Here is a 13,173-nt window from a genome sequence, read left to right on the forward strand (position 1 = left end):
AGGGGCAGCACAGGCAGCAGTGTTTCAGGGGCAGCACAGGCAGCAGTGTTTCAGGGGCAGCACAGGCAGCAGTGTTTCAGGGGCAGCACAGGCAGCAGTGTTTCAGGGGCAGCACCAGCCTCAGCAACACATTTTAACTGCACTGTCCAACACACCTTGTCGGCTCGGTCCCGCTGGACTCCAAACTTTCCCCCAAAGCCCTGGGCTGCATCCGTCTGCGAGGAGTGCTTCCCAACATCAGCAACGTACTCGTGTCCCACTGCACACTGAGAGGAGAGACAGCGTGACATGAACACCCACAGTCAGGCTGGGGCAGACACAGCCACCGTGGCTGCACCAACCTGCTGCTGGGACACTCGCAGACGCGAGTGACAGGTCCAAGCTGACCGTGTCGGTGGTGGCCATGCCCTCCACATGGCCTTTGCCAGCACCAGCTCTGCTCTGAGGCCTGGCAGCGGCCTGAAGGGCTGCCATGCCACAAACTGGCCTCCCTGCCAGCTCACCAGAAAAAGTGTGGATGCCAAATACCGGCTGCTCCCAAGTCCAGTGGAGTAGTGTGGTGGATAATCACATGGGACGTACCGCTGAGAGCTCCAGGCGGCAGGTCTGGCACCCACTCCCTATTTGTGTATCTGAGAGTGAGGGCGAGCAGACCTGGCTGGGATCACCCTTCCTGCCTGCCACAGGTCAGGCCAGGGTCCTGCTCTCCCTGCCAGAGGTGCTGTGGCCAGGAACCACACACACTCCACACCAACATGGAGCAGCTGTGATCAGACTCTGCCAGAGCAGAGTGAGGGTGTTTCTGTTGAGCAACTTCTTGGCCTTTGTCTAGTTTTACCAGGATGCTGCAAGCATTCAGCCTCTGGCCCTTCTCCTGAGGAGAGCGTGCGATTCGTGACCGCAGCACCTCTGGCAGGGAGAGCAGGGAGTTTGTCAGGGCAGTCTGTTTCTCACTCTGCCATCCTGATATCCCGCAATCCCACAGTGACCACACCTACTGAACATTACTGCAATTTAACACTCTCACTTCTGAAAAAAGAAGTATTAAATGCTGAAAGGTGCAGGAAGAAGTGTGATTATGATTGTCACAAAACATAAACCAGATCTGGTGTGAGAACAGAGAATACAAACTAAGGATTCATCCCAGGGAGCTACGAGGTCTGTAATGGAAAATATAAGAGAATCATTATTTATTAGTTGTCCAAGCGCAAGTAGGGAGGCACCTGATTTAACTGTTATGCAGCAGGTTTGAACAGCCACAGAATTTCCTTTTTCACAGCTAAAGGGAGAATTGCCAGGAAGTTGTAGAGAGGAATTACACAAATGGAATCAAACAGATCCTGGAGACAGAGTATGGTCTAGCTGGACATGTGTGAATCTCTGCAGTTATGCCAGCTCTCCATTCTCTCCCTTCAGGGTCCAGCCAGAAAACATGGATAGCCCTTCCTTTATGAGAAAACCCTTTTCCACTGGGGCTCAAAGAAGCCCTCCACAGCTGTTACCTTATCCATTCGGTCCCGCTCTGTTCCAAATTTGCCTCCATAGCCATAGGAAGCCTTGGGGCCAGTCTCCATCTCCTTCTTCTTGATGACCTCATGTTCCTCTGACACCTTGTTCCTCAGCTGATGGATACTGGTGAGACAGAGACAGGCAGGTCAGTGTGGGATGGAGCAGAGCTGTGCAGCCAGCTGGAGCATCCCTGTGCCTCTGTCCCAGCCAGAGGCCAGCACAGAGCAGGACATACACCCACTACCAGCTGCCATCGTGGTCCCACTCTGGGTTCCCCGGGGTGCCAGCCACACACGCAGCCACTGTGCTGTGGCAGAGAGGGTGGTACCCCGGGGGCTGCCGAGGGACCAGAGCAGTGGGCTCTGGGAGGACATCCAGCCCCCCTCCTGCAGCCCTGTTCAGGGCCACACCCCGGCTTCCTCAGGATCCCGCAGCTCCCTTTCTCTGTGTGCTGCACTGGCCGCACCGCAGGGCAGCGCTGGGCTGTGCCCAGGGTCACTCTGGCCGCACCGCAGGGCAGCGCTGGGCTGTGCCCAGGGTCACTCTGGCCGCACCGCAGGGCAGCGCTGGGCTGTGCCCAGGGTCACTCTGGCCGCACCGCAGGGCAGCGCTGGGCTGTCCCCAGGGTCACTCTGGCCGCACCGCAGGGCAGCGCTGGGCTGTCCCGAGGGAGCTGCTGCCGCGGGTCAGTCCCGGGCAGGGAAGGAGCGGGAAGCCTTTGCACCGGGACCCGCCCGCTGACGCCCCGCAGCAGCACGAGCAGCGCCTGGATCCCACTCCGCAAACCAGCCCTTATGCGGCTGCTTTGAGCGGCCGCCGCCGCGACGTGCCCGCGGTCCCGCACCCCCGCAGGTCCGTTCTCCGCCCGCCCGGGCCCGGTTCCCCCCGCACTCACTCGATGTGCCCGGCGCGGCCGGAGCCCTCGATGGTTTTGGCTCCCCAGCGCTGCTCCCGCTCGGAGATGTCGTTCTGCGGACGAGCCGTGGCCGTCAGTCCCGGCCCCGCACCGGGCTCGGTGCCGCTCCGCCGGGCCGGGCACGGGCCGGGCACGGGCCGGGGGTCCCAGCGCCCCATCCCCGCCGGCCCCCAGCTCCGCAGGGCCAGGAGCAGCAGGAATGCTGAGGAATTCACTGTCGGGAAAATACTGGAGAAGCCGCAGTGACCGCAGCCCTCGGGCCGTTCGCCCAAGCTTGGCTATCACAGCCTTGTTTTGTAGCTTTGTGGAAGGTCTGAGCGTGCATTCGATAAAATGAAGCATGAACAAAGTCTTTCCTAATATACAGCAAAGCTGAAAACATGTATATATAAAAGAATTAAAAAAATACATAAAAAGTCTCATCCCATTCAGGCTTAGTTTGAAGGCTTCCACAAATAGAAGAAATGAAGTAAAAACAAGCAAAAAACCTGACAGCATAGATTTTTCCTAAGACATTAATAATTTGGAACTTTGAGGAAGGGAATTGCTTTTCTGTCCCAAACTAGGATTTCTAACTGGAAATAACTAGGCAAGACTGGACCTCAAAAACACAGGGCTCTTGTGTAACAGGAGAGACTTATTCGGAAGGGCAGAGAGAACCAAAAGGAAAATGAAAATCATGACCCTGTATGAATGCAGGGAGTTCCCCAGGCTGAGCCCTTCTGCTCTCTCACCAGCTCACCCAGAGTTAGACTAGATAGAAAATAAACATATGAGAGGCACAGAGCTGCACCTGCACAAGCTGACTACATACGACAGGATTTTCCATCTGGAAAAAAAGACAAATGAGGGAAATGCTGGATCCTCTACAGTTACAAACAGTGTGGGACAGAGAAAATATAAGTGTTCGCTATGTCTTGTAACACAGGTTGTGGGGAGGACAAGGGAAGCTACCAAGGAGCAGGTTTAAAAAAACCCAATATTCTGTACTCCTCAAGTGCCTTACTTGTGGTGAGACACAGAGGTGCACTGATGTAGGAAGTTCTGGAGACTAAACATGGAGATGGGGCAGAAGTGGCTCAGAGAGGTGACTGACGGTTCCCCGTGCTGAGCCCCGAGCCCTGGCCCTGCTGAGCAGCAAGTGCCCAGGGCCAGGAGCCCTTCACACCAGCAGTATAACAGTTACCATACCAGACACTCACCACAAAATCAGGGTCTGTGTCCCAGTCGTCTCCCTGAGGCTCCACCTTCACTGACACGTCATGTCCCACAACCGCTTTCCACATCTGCACAGCGAGGACACGGTGTCACCCAGCTGTCACCCAGGGCCCAGCACGTGGGCAGAGCTGGCTCACATCCAACTGCCGGATTCTGCTTTTCCAACACCATTAATTTTCTGTGCTGTGAGATGCTGTTCCCCACGTTAATCCCCCTCCCCAGTAGCATGGTCACACCACTGCCACACGCTCCAATGTGCTGCTGGACCTGAGGTGGACTCTTCAAGCCTCTTGTCTGTTTTCCAACCTTTTAACCCCTGCCCAGTAGCCTATAGAAGGGTCAGGGCAAGACTGGACACTGGAGTGACAGGGCTGGTGCCGTGTGGTGTTTGTGTCTGTCATATGGAGAAAACGGGAAACGGGACTGAAAGCCCCGAGGGTGCAGGGCTGGATGGGCTGAGGCTGTGGTGGAACAGCTCCCACAGGCCTGGAGGAAGTGATGGGCCCAGGAAGAGGAAGTTAAAAGTAACGTGAAATCTAAAACTCCTATGTGTCATTTTCAAGGTGACTGTGAAAAAAGATGATGAAAAAGCCCCTCCCAAAAGTTTTCACAAAACGAGAGAGAAGGGAAGATGACATGAGCTGCCTACACCCCAGAGCAATCATTGTCAGCAGAGCTCTCATATTCCAGCCCTTTACTGTCTGCAGTGTTGAGGAGCCCCGAATTGTTCTCAGTGTTGCCCAAAGCAGCTTTTCCCTGGGGCAGAGAGAAAGACAGAACAGAATGTGCAGGAAAGACTGAGCTGAGCCCTGTTCCCCATCACACCAGCCTGTGACCAGAGCAATGGGAGGGAGGAGACCTCCTGTGTGCTGGATCCTCAGTTAACAGCAGCTTTTACCGTGTGCTGCTCAGCGGCACTAACCCCTCCCTCCCAGGGCCGTGTGGGAGCCTCAGGCAGCCCTGAGCGCTCGGGGACTTGCCCTCCGTGCAAGCGAAATGTTTATGCTGAGTAACTAAGTAATTCTCTATTTATGCTAAGTAATTAACTGTACCACGTCAAAGGCTGTTTAGGTGAATAACCTTCCAGTTTAGTGCAGCGCACTGCTTGCTTTCAAGCTGTCCTTTCCAGTTGTCTAGAGAACCAGCACTGTAAGGCCAGGGAGCAAAGAGAACAGAAACTAAACCAGCAGGGATGAGGCTTTCTTTTGTTAAGCAAAAGCCAGCTAAGGGAGAGGATGTAGGGCCAAGGCAGACTCACAGTTTTAAGCCTTCTGCAGGTGCCTCAGGACCATAGAAGTTCTGTGCCATTCCCCACTCACAGCAATCCTGGGCCCAACTGAATACAGCCAATTGCACTTAGAAGCAGGGAAAGCAGGAAGGCTCACGTGGGCTACACTGCACAGTTTAGCAACACCTTTCTTCTCCTTTTCCCCTCCCTAATTTATTGGCGTCTCTCACACCAAAGATTTTTAAAGGTTCTTGCTCATTTTTGTAAAGGATAAACCAGCAGCAATAACCAGCTAGCACAGGGCTTTTCATCAGGGCGGCTGATCTGAGCTCAAATCCAGTGGTTCAGGGTTTTAAATGCTGCTGTAAGTGGTTCTTGAGCGCTCATTCTCCAAAGCCACCTGCCCTGCGTGGTGGGAACCATGACAAACCACAGATTGTAATTGCACTATGATGCTCCAGACACCCCCACAGTGAGAAATATCAGCCAGCATCTCAACCCCTTAGTTTATCTCATTTTCCCCTGTGAAAACATCCACTACAGCACAAATATAGGGCTACCACACAGCACAGTCATGCTGGTAGATTTGGAAATGTGGTTCTTTAGAGGCTCAGACACAAGAGCAACAACGATGACAGGACAACAGCCTGAGAAGCAAATGCCGAGCATTATCCACTCAAACATGCTGGGTCAGGAAGGAGTTCTCTGCCCACCAAACCCCACTTTTTTGGTAGTCATTTCTCACTTTCCACTCCCAAAACACACTCAAGCTTTCTTACCTTTAAAGGCTCCTGCTGGCAAACTTGCTGCTCTTTGCTCAGGAACTTGCAGCCTGCAACAGCTTTGGGCCTGTGTCTGCTCGGAGTTCCTGTTTTAACTTCAGCTCTCTTCACTTCCTGCACCCCAGCCCCCAGCTCTGCTCAAGTCATGAGTCCCCAGACCTGCCCCAGTGCTGCAGTTCCCTCACTTGCTGCCTGTGCTCCGAGATGCTGACACAGCACATAGCCAGCGCTTCCCCATCGGCACAGAGGATCCCATCAGGTCCCAGTACACCTTGTGTTCAAAAGAAGATTCTCCTATGGTTATAAAAAACTAAGTTCTGGTGGAGACAGCAGTCCTGGAGCCAGCATTCATCTCTTGGGCATGCCTGTTTCTTCTGGTATCTCTCCCCATTGCTGGGAGGATTGAGGAAAACACTAACTGTCCTCCTGAACCTTCTCCCGTTCTTCCCAGTGCCTTGAAAACCCCTTTGATCAACCTCGGGCTTCTTGTTGCAACATCACCAGTACCCACGTGAAAGAACCACAGTCTGAAGGTTGCACTGAGCTCAGTCAGTCGTCTGGTGAGATCCCTGATTCAGGCCCCAGGGAGGCAGCAAACTGCCCTGAAATTAGGGTCTGGTCTGCACACGGGGGCCTCTGTTCTGCTCAGGAGCGACTGTGACCATCCCTCTCTGTTGTTTCTGCTAAGCACTGGCCTTAATGCAGCTCTGTTGAGAGGGGGGTTGATCTGACCTCGGTGAGGGCACCTGCAGAGGTTCCTCCTCTGCTACCTCATCATGTGCATTGTCTGCCATTCCCAGAGCCTCACATCTGTCCTGGAATGGGAGCGGAGGGTCGGGAGCTTCCCTTTACAGCTCCATGCAGTAACCTGCAGCCACTCCTCCCTATCCCGTGACACCACCTTTCTCCTGGCACAGGACCAGACCCTGGCCCAGCTCCAGCAGTGGTGCTGAACTGGCCTGTGTGTCTCAGGGATGGCAGAACACAGCTCTGTTGGTCGACCTCCTTCTCAGGCTCTCTTGCAGATCAAAACCAAGGCAGGACAGGTCTATCAGAGAAGAAATAAAATGTTGAAATGTTTGAGACAGGAAACATCAGCAAAAAGGCCCAGTCTTTCATCAGGTCAAACCACAAAGCTGTTCAGTCAGACTATGATCATCAGACCAGGAGTTTCTTCTGAGGTTTTATTTCTGTATTTAATCTAAGTGGTATCTGTTCTATCTGCAGGAATAAAACATTTAAATGTCTCTGATCCTGCAGAATCGTGCCTTTCTTCAGTTCAGGAAAACCTGCATGGGCTTTAAGGAAACATACTTTGCTTATAATCCTTACTCCTGTTAAACACAGTGGAAACATTATCTACAGCGCTATAACACCCCAGTGCTGGCTTTGTTCCAGCAGCGTGGGGGACTGTAGCAGTGACTGTGAACAAGGGTACCCACCTTTGGCTACAGAAAGTTGAAAGGGGACAGTTACATTGTCCCATCCGAGTTAGGAGCACATTCCAGCTCCCTGGTGCCAACTCCTGTGTCTGTCCCGGGGTTGCACAACTCTGGGTGCAGTGTTTAGGCAAATGTGGAAAAGTAAACCCAAGCAGATCTTGTTTTACTGGAATTGCTTTCACTGTTCATAAAATGGCTTGGGTTGGAAGGGACCTTAAAACCATTAGTTCCACCCCCTCACCCTGCCACAGGACATTGCCTGTTCCTTCTTTTGTCATCTGAAAAAGGCTGAGCAAGAGGTGAGACAAGGAAAAAGGCATCCCATAGGTGTTCACACTGTATGAAAAAACAATGCTTTTGCAACCATCACACAAGGCAGCACACACTGAGGGGACCTGAAGTCCCACAGTGTCCCCTACAAGGTGTGATACAGCAGCACTACACCCTCAAGAAACCTTTGACAGTTACATGACATGACCCAAATTCCATCTGAAAAATAAACTTTATTATATATACAGGAGCTCATGCCCCAGGAAGCCACAGGCAAAATATTTGGTCACTGAATTTCATGTGGTTGGAGGAAGCCCACACCGATAATCATGGGCAGTGCACAAGTGGGTAGTGCCAGTGCTCTGGACCTGCCAGAGACCCAGCTGCTTGAGCTACTGATGAAATCAATCCATCCTCAAAAAGGCTTTGTGCACTGGCTAGAGCAGCTTAGTTTACCAGCAATATCAAAAGAACTACCTCTTTCCCATGGGAAAAACGTGATTGTTAATACTCTACTAAGAGGCAGATACGACCCTCCTGGCCAGAACTCTCCATGGAACAACCACTCGGTCTCCGACAGGGAATGTGACTGGAACTTCCTTTGCATTTGGCATTCTGCTTTTGGAAGAGGGCAGTCTCAAATTCAGGAGGTCTTTAGAAAACACAGCTTTCCATACATCCTAAAAGATCCAGTCCATTTGCATCATTTGCTTTGGGTCCAAACATGCCCAATGACCAGCACCAGCTATCTACCCCAGAAGGTTTCAGAACTCTGGTTCCTTCCTCAGCACAGGGGAGACACTTTATTTTTGGAGCTTCTGCCTTTGATTTGGACCCACACAGCACATCAGGGACCCTTTCAACACATCAGGGACCCCTTCAACACATCAGGGACCCTTTCAACACATCATGGACCCCTTCAACACATCAGGGACCCTTTCAACACATCAGGGACCCCTCCAACACATCAGGGACCCCTCCAACACATCAGGGACCCCTCCAACACATCAGGGACCCCTTCAACACATCAGGGACCCCTCCAACACAGCCTGTGCGGGGTCATTCTCCTGACAAGGGGCCAGTGGATGAGAATGCAGGAGCAGGGCTGCTCTTGTTTCTAGAGGTAAGCCAGCACCTTCCATTGTGAGAGGTGCACAGATGCCACAATAGCAAGGTTTTTAACTTAAGAGCTAAAAAGTTTCTTGCTTCCTATTCCTTTTAAATAACTAAATCCCTGGCATTATTTTACAGGCTTGCCAGGGCAGACATGACTGTTTTTAAATGGAATGCTCTGCAGGGCCAAATAGACTAATTTTGGCATTTCTTCAACAGGAGATGCAACTGAGCAGGAAACAAAATTTTAAGATTCACTTTACTTAAAGTGCCCACAATTTCCTTAGGATATGCATTTCAGACAGCACTGAGCCATGGAGCAAATTTAAGGGATGGAAGAAAGAGAAGACAATTCTTTGTCTTACATCCAGCTACAGCGTTTCTCCAACCCCACTCATGGATTCAGCCTAAGAGGGGGAAGATTCTGCAGTTCTAGGAAGTCAGCAACTCGAGAATATTTTTCTTACTCCTACCACAGCACAATACTATCTAAAAGGACTGGTTCTACTTCCAGGTACAGGAGCAGATGCTGTCCTTGAAAGTTTGCAGCATGACCCTGGCTCAGAAAACAAACCACTCCTGCAGAGACCCCGAGGGAATGGCCAATGTCCCGGGAGCAGTTCCCAGCAGCAGCACTGACTCTGACAGCAGCACCCAGTGCTGGCTGCAGCTGTTGCTCCAGGGCTGGCTTGGGAAAGCAGGCAGCTGGGAGAAGTGCTGCCCCTCACAGGGAATGCAGGCCCCCAGTGCACATGGGCTGGGCTCTGTAGAGCCTGTCACTGCTCACAGGTGGCCTGTAAAGCACAGGAAGAGCAGGACATGGAGAGCAAGCAGATACGTGGCCACCAGCAGAGGCAAGCGGGTCCGGGAATGGAAGAGAGAGCGGAACAGGCGGCGCAGTCCAAGGGAATTCCGAGCCTGGAAGAGTCAAGAGAGACCAGTCAGTACAAGGAATGGTTGTGCCCCCAGCTGCCTTCACCCAGAGCTCTCTGACCATGAAGATAAGTTTAAGCTAATAAGCATAAACCTTCCCAAAGTCATTTCACTGTCAGATCCCACCTCTAGGGCAATCCTCATGAAACACTCTCCTTCCCCTGCTCTCTGCAGGTTTTCCATGAACTACCCCTATCCAATTCTGTCTCCAGCATGGAAGACAGAGCAAGGCAAGAGCAGAAACCTACACAGCCCCTGACAGATCTGTGTGTGCCTACAGAGGGATTTAGCTGCTGTAGGTTCACAGTTTCTTGGATTAGTCAGGGCTTACGTAATTGACAGCTGTGAATGTTAAATTCTTACTCTGCTGGAATTGTTATCCATGGAGTCGATCAGCAAGGACTGTTCATGACCTGGAGTCATATCAATGCTGGCACTTAAGGAAGACGCCCACTCACTTGGCTGCAACCTGCCACAACAAACAGGAAATTAAACTCAGTTTCTTATGATGCCACAAACCAAGACTGTAATCAAGCTTAGGAAAGGAGGTGTTTCTCCAAAAAGGAGTCAACCCCCACAGGCAAGCCCTGGCCTCACTGGACAACAGCTGGTTCCATTTGTGCAGTTGTGGTGCCTTGGTGCCTCCTGAGCTCACGTTGAGCAAAAGGACTGGACAACCCAACCAGCAGGAATCCTTCAAGTGAAATTTCAGTGTGACTTGAAAGGAGCCTGGGCAGATGATACAACTGTGTGGTTCAAATTGTGTGAAATTATTTTGGAAGCCAGCTCTGGTTGCAACAGTGCTGGTTCTTGATAAGTATTTTCTAAGGACAGAGGCAGCACAGGCACATCCTGGGGCTACCAGTTTTTAGTGAGATCAGTTACAGGAGGCTTTCAGAGACTTCAGTGCCAGAAGGAGCTACACTTGTCCAAGTTGTGCAGCAATTACCAGAGAACTGCATCCAGAATTCCTCCATACAGATCACTATTTTTTGGCCAAATCAGCAGGTGTGCCAGAAAGGAAGCCATTGTTTTCTTGTGAAAGACTCCACTAGTGAGGCTTATTTGGACTACAGGGAAATGCAGAGCTCAAGTGCCTACAATCAGGTCAGGTGCAAAACCCACCTCCATAGTCAATGAGGAGAAACAAGCATTTTGAACTTGCCCCTCAGGCAAGTTTATCAGGGCATCTGTCCAGTGCCCCAAGTGCCCTGTGCAGTGCAGACAACGGTGCTGGGTGCTGCAGAGGGGGAGGAGAGGGGTCTAGGCTGAAGTTGAGCCTGGTAGAGGTGGGGGAAGGTGTTTTTTCCTCATTGTGTAACTGTTTCTTAATAACCAAATTAATGAAAAGTTTATGTTAATCGGCAATATATTAAAACTGAGTGACAATTCTTCAAGTCAAGACTGTTTTCTGCATGACACACAGGTGCTTACTGAGGAGACAAATTCCCTGGAAGCATGAGAACTCTTCTGCTGGCACCCAGTTCCCAGTCTCCAAATTATACTTTCCAGTAGTTAATTTAACTAATTGAGATAGCTAGCATCTCATTTCCAGACAGAATTTATCTTAATGTCTAGTAATTTATCTGATTCTATCTGCCTACAATTGAAGAACTCAATTTCCTGAACTCCACAGAACACTTTTTTACAGTACAGGTGACTGAGCACCACACGAGTTGCCCAGGGAGGTTGGGAAGTCTTCCTCCTTGGAGATATTCAACTGCCATCTGGACATGGTCCTGGGCAGCTGGCTCTAGGGAGCCCTGTTTGAGCAGGGGGTTGAACCAGATGGTCTCTGGAGACCCCTTCCCACCTCAGCCTTTCTGTGATTCAGTGACAGACACAGTACAGTTGTTTCTGTGCCCCCATTTGACAAAGGATGTGATGAAGTGCAGGTGAAGGACAGAGCTGGAACCATCACACTTCTCTGGTGAGGGTGCTTGTTTGTTCAAGCTGCCTCACCTCCTGAGCTGATCCTGTGCTGCAGAAAGTGCCTCCTCTGCAGCAAGACGACGGTCCCGTTCCTCCTCCAGCTGCTCCTCCAAATACCTCAGATCCTGCTTTGTGCTGCTATGTAAATGTTCTGTTTCGGACAACCTGGGAGAAAATAACCAAGCATATGCCAAAAAAGGCCTAATTTGTGCACTGTTCTGTTTCTGTTGTATACACTGATGTGAACAGACTCAAATTACCTCCCACCTCTCACAGAAGACTTAGTTGTCTTTAATACATTTAAATTATTTGGAAAGCATGAGAAGACAAATTTCTTAAAGCTTCTGTTTCACATCAGGAAGGAGTTCCTTGGCTCTGTCATCCATGGCCCCACCTTCTGAAAATTATTTTGAAAGGATATGAGGAATCATGTGCTAGAACTTAGTTCCAGAAGGTTATGAGGAATCATGTGCTAGGTCTCAATTCCAGACACTCTCAGGCTACAGCCTTGAGACCAGAACCCTGGATATACTTCAGCAGATACTGAGGATGCAGCCTACCAGACCCAGGTCTGGCTGGCATTGCTGCTGCAAGTTGTCACTGTGGTTTTTGAAGCTCTATCCAGAGATAACTAATGACAGCTGCCAAGTGCACACAAAGTTCTTCCAAATTCACAAGACCCGAGGGTCCCACAGAGTTTTCCCAACACACTGATACTAAGTAACAGCACTTACTCATCACTAGCCCCAAGACCTCCATCAGGATCAACATCCCCACCCTGTTTTCTCAGGCTTTCTTTACCTCAGCTGCAGCTCCTGCAGTTCAGGTGTGTAACTGCCTCTCTGCGGCTCATTCTTTTCTTGGGGTGCTCCTGGAGCTGCATCTGTTGCAAACAGCTCCTGAAAGAAGGCAGGAGTGTACTGCAGACTGCCCTGAGCGCGGGGGACAGACACAGCTGCAGTGCTGCACCGCTAGCAGAGCCACACGCAATAAACATTTCCCTGCCAGGCACCAAGCCCACCCCCCTTACCATGTCCTTGTCTGCAGCCTGCAGCTCCTGGAGCTGCCTCTCCAGCACCAGGCAGCGGTTCAGGACCTCGTTGTAGTGCTGGTGGCTCTCGCAGACGCTCCGGCTGCTCCCGCGCAGCTGGAGGGAGAGGGCGTTCTTCTCCTCAAAGACCTGAGACAGCTGAGAACAGAACACCATTGCCCAGTAAAGAACTCAGTCTTCTGAAAGCAAAATTCTTCTGTGTCACTGAGGGTAAGAATTCTACTGAGAACATGGAGCTGCCACAGTGCCTGTCACTAAGGTCCAAAGACCAGTGACAGTGCCCAAGAGTAGCTTGTGGCCAAGGTTTCCAGAACAGGAGCCCCAAAACATCACGTGATGTACAGAACACTACATGTCCAGAGCAACATAAAGTGCTGAGATTCACTTAAACCTTTCAGAAATATCGTCAATAAATTATGATTTTATATCCTCACTTTCTCCTTGAACGCAACTCTCTTTCTGAGGATTGATAAATTCTGGGTCTCCCATTTCAGTGTGGGAATCGACTGACTGTGATTCTGCACTGAGACACAGGAACTGTTTCAAGCTGGTGGGCAGCAGTGAAGATGACAAGCTTGCCTTCCCAAAGAGGGGCTTCCTTCAGCAGCCCAGAAAGCAGGAGGATAGAAAATGCTTCCAAACAATAGACAAGGAACCTGGAAACAACTCTCTTCACATGATCTTGCTCTCAGGTCCCTTTGGCTGGTCTTCCTCTCCCCCCAGCCAGCTGCCTTCTCCCACTGTCCCCTCTCTGTGTCCTCTCTCCCCCACCTCCCTTT

General features: G+C 51.1%; 2 protein-coding genes across 2 annotated transcripts in view; both read right to left on the reverse strand.

Moving 5' to 3' along the window:
* Positions 1 to 5,935, reverse strand: part of LOC108509461 (hematopoietic lineage cell-specific protein-like) — a 17,491-nt gene extending 11,556 nt beyond the window's left edge. The window contains exons 1-5 of the mRNA XM_017838902.1: positions 5,651 to 5,935; positions 3,628 to 3,711; positions 2,405 to 2,478; positions 1,503 to 1,632; positions 156 to 266 (exon numbers count right to left, since the gene is read on the reverse strand). Of these exons, the coding sequence (XP_017694391.1) occupies positions 156 to 266; positions 1,503 to 1,632; positions 2,405 to 2,478; positions 3,628 to 3,711 (399 nt within the window). The 5' untranslated portion in view covers positions 5,651 to 5,935. The remainder of the gene's footprint in view (positions 1 to 155; positions 267 to 1,502; positions 1,633 to 2,404; positions 2,479 to 3,627; positions 3,712 to 5,650) is intronic.
* Positions 5,936 to 7,346: 1,411 nt separating this feature from the next.
* The window catches only part of GOLGB1 (golgin B1), a 37,622-nt gene continuing 31,795 nt past the window's right edge, over positions 7,347 to 13,173 (reverse strand). The window contains exons 18-22 of the mRNA XM_017838906.1: positions 12,374 to 12,532; positions 12,145 to 12,242; positions 11,374 to 11,508; positions 9,775 to 9,880; positions 7,347 to 9,396 (exon numbers count right to left, since the gene is read on the reverse strand). Of these exons, the coding sequence (XP_017694395.1) occupies positions 9,262 to 9,396; positions 9,775 to 9,880; positions 11,374 to 11,508; positions 12,145 to 12,242; positions 12,374 to 12,532 (633 nt within the window). The 3' untranslated portion in view covers positions 7,347 to 9,261. The remainder of the gene's footprint in view (positions 9,397 to 9,774; positions 9,881 to 11,373; positions 11,509 to 12,144; positions 12,243 to 12,373; positions 12,533 to 13,173) is intronic.

Source organism: Lepidothrix coronata, unplaced genomic scaffold, assembly GCF_001604755.1.
Source record: "Lepidothrix coronata isolate B3197 unplaced genomic scaffold, Lepidothrix_coronata-1.0 Scaffold368, whole genome shotgun sequence".
Taxonomy (NCBI): domain Eukaryota; kingdom Metazoa; phylum Chordata; class Aves; order Passeriformes; family Pipridae; genus Lepidothrix; species Lepidothrix coronata.